Source organism: Loa loa (assembly GCF_000183805.2).
Source record: "Loa loa unplaced genomic scaffold supercont3.507, whole genome shotgun sequence".
Taxonomy (NCBI): Eukaryota; Metazoa; Nematoda; class Chromadorea; order Rhabditida; family Onchocercidae; genus Loa; species Loa loa.
The window spans coordinates 26,208-31,630 of NW_018108687.1; the positions used below are offsets into that span (position 1 = coordinate 26,208).

Here is a 5,423-nt window from a genome sequence, read left to right on the forward strand (position 1 = left end):
GTTGTATGGCCGTAAGCGAGAATGATTCCAATTCATCCATTCCACTTATAGACGGAATCATTTGTTGTTGTTATTCAACATGTAGAATGTCCGATAGCGGCTCTTACATGGAAATGCAGCATGGCTATTATCCATTTCAAATGTGATATGATATCATTCATCTTTTCTAATAATATTTGCTGAGATTTTTATCAGCTATCAATTGTCAGTTAAAACCTTTCTTTGGAATGATCCTGGAATTTAAATCCCTACAATTTCAAGAAATCTAATTACTGCATTATTATGCATTCTACATATATACGTTTATTCCTAATGCAACACTTGAAAATTTTGTTAGAGGAAAGCAATCTATGGGATGGACGTACACTTCAACGACTGTTTGTTCAGGGAAATAAAGAGGTTGGAATAATTGTTATAAATGATACAAATGGAAGGAAAAGAACTTCATGCATGTTAAATTTAAGTCAGTAAATTAGCAATAAACAACTATAATAAGTACACTACGCTAAGGGTATATCTGTGTTGTAACGCATTTCATAAGTGTATTTTGTCAATTTTGAATATTAATATACCGCTGTCAATCAGTGCGTTTGTGCTATTCCTGTTAAATATGAAGTAGTGGAGAGAATAAAAATAAAACTGATTAAAAATTCAAATGTCAAAATGAAATTACAAATTTGTCGCTACATTCTGATGATAGCACCGAATATACCGCACAGCTCCTGATTCTTATGCATCTTTTTTCATATTTGCAGTAGTATGCTCGAACTGTGGACGTACTTTCATCAGGCGTAGGATGAACATTTTTTAGATAGTGCCTCATTGCGCTAAAAGAAATGAACAGTTTGTTGTAGTTTGGTCTAGAACTTGTATTTTTCTTTTTTTATAATAACTTTGCACAATGTGACACCAGAATTCCAAGATCTTCATTTCCGCCCCAAACTTAGGTAATTAAAACCATTGGATGAAAAAAACAATATTAACGTTTCATAATCATTAAGATTTAGTAAGCGTAAATTAATGCACGTTGATAAAGTGCTCCTTGTTAGCCCACATTGGTATAGTACTTTGTTAGTGCATATTTGTGCTGTGCTCTTAGTGTACATTGCTGAAGGATGAGTACATGTACAGTTTTATGCAGTGATAGCATCATACAAATATAGAAAAGAATTTGGGTGGTTTTTAAATTTAAGTGACGATTCAATTTGTTACATACAAATTAGTACATCACAACATATCCACTTATGAATCTTTATGTTTTTCTTTATCGCGGAACTTCTTCACGCTTATTCGCGGCATTACCGAAATAATGATGAAATAATATGACTTGAACTGATTTGATTCATTACAGATTGTTTCGGATGTGATCGTCTTAAAGAAATTGAAGTGAAATTCTGACATTTATTCTATTTGTTCAAGTCATTTTCCATGTGGGAAAGCCTTTAAGCAGTTAACATTTTGTCCTAAATTTTCATCCATTACTAGTCCAGAAAATATCAAACACAATATGCTTGGGAGATAAAACCGCATACATATTATTTGCTTTCAGTACTGGAGAAGCATCAACCTTCGTTTTGCTGATTTCGTCTTTTGTTTTGTTCCTAGTCATTATCGGTGAATGAGATTTTATTAACTCTTTTCCTTTACTTATGTTCTTTCTAGTTTTCCTCTATCTTTAACTTTTAATAACTAGAGGGATCGATAATTTTATCGATTTTGTAAGTGTTGCGGAATCATACTGTTGCGCTTCGAATTGCTCCTTTTCCGCCTGATTTCACCCCTTCAATAATTCCTAACATCCGGGTTCCTTTTGGTTGTTCTTCCTTCATTACAGTTACTACTTCATTTATTTCAGTCTTTCTTTCAGTAAACTTTGTCTCTGTTGATGCTCCACTTCCCATCGTTTTCTTAAATTTGTTACCATTGCGCCCAAATTGGTTTAGACATTGATTTGTTTTCTGAAATTGTTTTTTAATTTTCTTTGTGTTGAGCTTTCATTTAAGCCACAACTTCCATCTTCTGATTTCTTTTCTCGGAGCAGGCCACTACGTTTAGCTAAGAGAACTATGAAATCAATAGAAAGAAGGACCTGCATGGAATCCTTCGTCATTTCTATTAATGGTCGGGAATTCAAGTTAGCTTCAATTTCGATAATGGCTGCAATGAGTTTCATTTCGCTCAGAAATGTCTTTCCACGACTCGTTAATTTTGTCAATTCGATTAATTGTCCATATATTCCTCCTTGCCATGGCACATGAAGAGTGAGTGATACAGTTCCATTTAATTTTATGTTTGCTACAGAATTAAAATGCTAAAGAGATCCTTTAGTGCTGGATTGCATTATTCTTGTTTGAGATTAAATTCCATTGTATTATAGATTTCATTTGTTGTTGTAAACTTAGATGCACTATCATTTATGGTTGTTTTTGACCTTCCACGACGACAATAAATCTTCATAGCATGCGTGAAAATGTTTCCGCACTTAAATTCTACGCAACTTCAAGGTGTACTGCTCAATTAGTCAAAAAACAGAACAATGCAATCCAGCATTTGGTAGTTTAAAATTGTCCTCTAATGTTAACTGGACCAAAATAATCTAATCCAATATTCGCAAAAGTTAATGAACGCTGTACGCATTCCTTTAGAAATGCGGGATTATTCGGTAGTTGGGATGGGTTTATTATTTCATCTTTTACACAATATGCAATCTATTTTGATGGTACTTTTCATTTGTATTCCCTCTTTTTTACGCTCAGAAATTCTGTCTTAATTCAGCCAATGTTTGATTTATCCCACTGCAGAACGTTTTTTCGCATACATTGATGACAATATGTGATGCTATCCGACATCGTTTTAAGAAGATTAATAGGATAGATCGTATTAATGTAGGTTCTATTATACGTCCATCGCATCGTAGCAATTCATAATTGTCGGCTGTTAGTTGCCAATTTTTTCTTTTTCTGTAATTTCATTTTTCTGAGCTTCTTTGATAAGATACTACTTTGTGATTATGCAGTCATCAGACATTTTTAATAAATTTGAATACTCGAATAGTTTTGCTTGGAGTAATTTATCCCAGCTGCTAAATCAACTGATGTCCCAAAAGATTTTCGTTCTTTTCTTTTTCTTTATTATGTTATAATTCAACCATTTCTTTTTGATTTTCTTGTTTACCTTCGTTATTTCTGTCTTCTTCATCGTGAATTGATATTGCTGGCCAAGCAGTTTTCGGTAGGTCCGCTTCGCCATTAAGAGTTGTTCTTCAGATTGTTGATTTTTACTTCTCTATCCACTACGTTTGCGAGGTTGTCAGCTGTATGTTTGAAATTTATTTTGATTTTTTTTGATTTCATCTGGGCGACTTTCAATTAATCGTGATTGTTGTTTCGTTTCACTTTGTATCCAATTCAGGACACACATTGAATCAGTCCAGAAAAATGTTTCAAAACATTCTGCATTTCCAGCTGATTTGCTACAAAACTGATTGCTGGCACTTCAATCAGAACTGCCAGAAGTTTACTTCCTTTCATGGAATTGTTGTTCCTTAATCGATTTTTGGGAATATTAACGAATACTGAATTTTTTTTCGTCTTCATCTGATGGTTCATCTATTTCCAATAATTCTAATTTCCAAAATTGAGCAACAATGACGCAGTCATTTCCTTTAATTAGAGGCATCATTGTTACAAGACTGAATTGATTTTTACATTTTTTAGAGTACCGCTTTCGCTACAATATAACCAACCGATACACTGATAAGCCGGAATTCTTTCGTTAACTCTTTAATCACTGTTAGTTCAAATTCGAAAAAATAATCTGCTCCGATTAATAGTTTGAATTTCTCCCATTTTTTAATGGATTTCGGTCCAGTATATCTCCTAATTTTTCAACATTACATCTTCCTGGTCGTTAGATATATCAATTCTTTGTAAGTGTGAAGTAATAAGGTGTTCCATTGTTGTCACTTTCATGGATTTATATTTTCCATTTTTAATTGAATATTAAACGACACCATTGTTGTTTGATGTTCTTTGACTCCCTCTCCAGCGAAACCTTCTATTCTCAACATTTCAGTTTGCTTTCTTTTCAACTTCAATCGCTTATATACTTTGTTAATGATGAAACATTCAAAATGCTGCCATAACTGCTTGCTTATTATTCTATGGATTGACGTCACATCTTAACAAGCAAACGAACGTCTTTTACCATCCTTCTTTTCATTTATTAATGCAACAGTAGTTGGAGCTCCATCTTTCAATTTGCCAATCAAAATATTTTTTCTTCTTGTTCCAAAGTGTTATTTTCATTTTTTTTTCTTTTAGATCTGTATAATGCCGAATTGTGTTGATTCTTACAATGAAAGTATACTGTTTTGCAGATGCATTTCCTGCTGTCATCCTCTTTCATCATAAATCAAAAACCAGAAACATAGGTGCAGCTCTCCTTTGATCGACCATTCTGTACTCATTGCATTCGTTGTTCCAATCGTTTTTTGAACAAAAAGCGCAAAGTTTTCTAACAGAACTTTTAGTAACAGTAAACATAGTCGACACCCTTGCTCCACTTGATTTCCTTACTTGATTTGGCTTTTTTTGTGCAGTCTGATTCGATCTTTCCGCCTCTTCGATTCATAGTTTTATTTCGTCCTGCTATTGTTTCTAATTGTTTTCTCAGATTTTTACAGACTATGAATCGTTTTTTTCTTGGCTTTGACAGGTCCTCTGCAAAATTCATCGCGGCAGTTTCGATTCAATTTCTGGATGATCCAAATTTTCGCTCAATTTTCTAGTTATTTCCACAATTGATGGGAGATCGTTGTTTTTTTTGACTGTTGGAAATCTTTCTAATTCATAAGGCAGTTGCCTGTGGATTGCTTTCTAATCTCCACTGAGTCCCTTCATCATCACTCAATAATTTCCAAGAGTAATTGGATACCCAAAAATAGCTGTCATAGTTCTTCCAGTTAGACACTCAATAAGATGAAATAATTTTTGTATTGCAGGAATATTCTGACTGTGCACAGCAATTTGAAAGTTCGCATAGAAGACGGGAACACTATAGTAGCTCACCGGAGAATCTGTGACGTTCCAATCCAGGTAGTTTAGTATACCGAACTTAATTTGACACATAGAGTAAAGCAATAGTACTGGAATCCTAGCTTCTTTTATCAAAAGGCAGCAAAATTACTTCCATCTCTTTCTTTTGCGTCTCCAGCATTGCTGACATAACTCTACCTCTTTCTATCGCAATAATGAAAATGTGTTCATTAACTATAGTTTGCGCATATATTTGTTCTTCTTTTTTATGTTTTACATTAGGCAGTTTGATTAGTTCTGACCACTTCTATTTTCTCCAAAATATTCGCAACAGAAGTGATAGATCGGATTGAATATTTGCAATTGGTGGAAAAGTTTTCCGTAATA

The 5,423-nt window shown here is 33.7% G+C and overlaps 2 protein-coding genes across 2 annotated transcripts; both read right to left on the minus strand.

Annotated features, from left to right (window-relative positions):
* Positions 1 to 1,733: 1,733 nt before the first annotated feature.
* Positions 1,734 to 2,173, minus strand: LOAG_18765 (hypothetical protein; the record flags this gene model as incomplete). Its single annotated transcript, XM_020451427.1, has 2 exons — positions 1,734 to 1,958; positions 2,090 to 2,173. The coding sequence occupies 2 exons, from the start codon at positions 2,171 to 2,173 to the stop codon at positions 1,734 to 1,736; spliced, it is 309 nt and encodes a 102-aa protein (XP_020304789.1).
* A 2,220-nt stretch (positions 2,174 to 4,393) lies between these two features.
* On the minus strand, positions 4,394 to 4,734 carry LOAG_18766 (hypothetical protein; the record flags this gene model as incomplete). Its single annotated transcript, XM_020451428.1, has 2 exons — positions 4,394 to 4,515; positions 4,578 to 4,734. The coding sequence occupies 2 exons, from the start codon at positions 4,732 to 4,734 to the stop codon at positions 4,394 to 4,396; spliced, it is 279 nt and encodes a 92-aa protein (XP_020304790.1).
* Between the last annotated feature and the right edge of the window lie 689 nt (positions 4,735 to 5,423).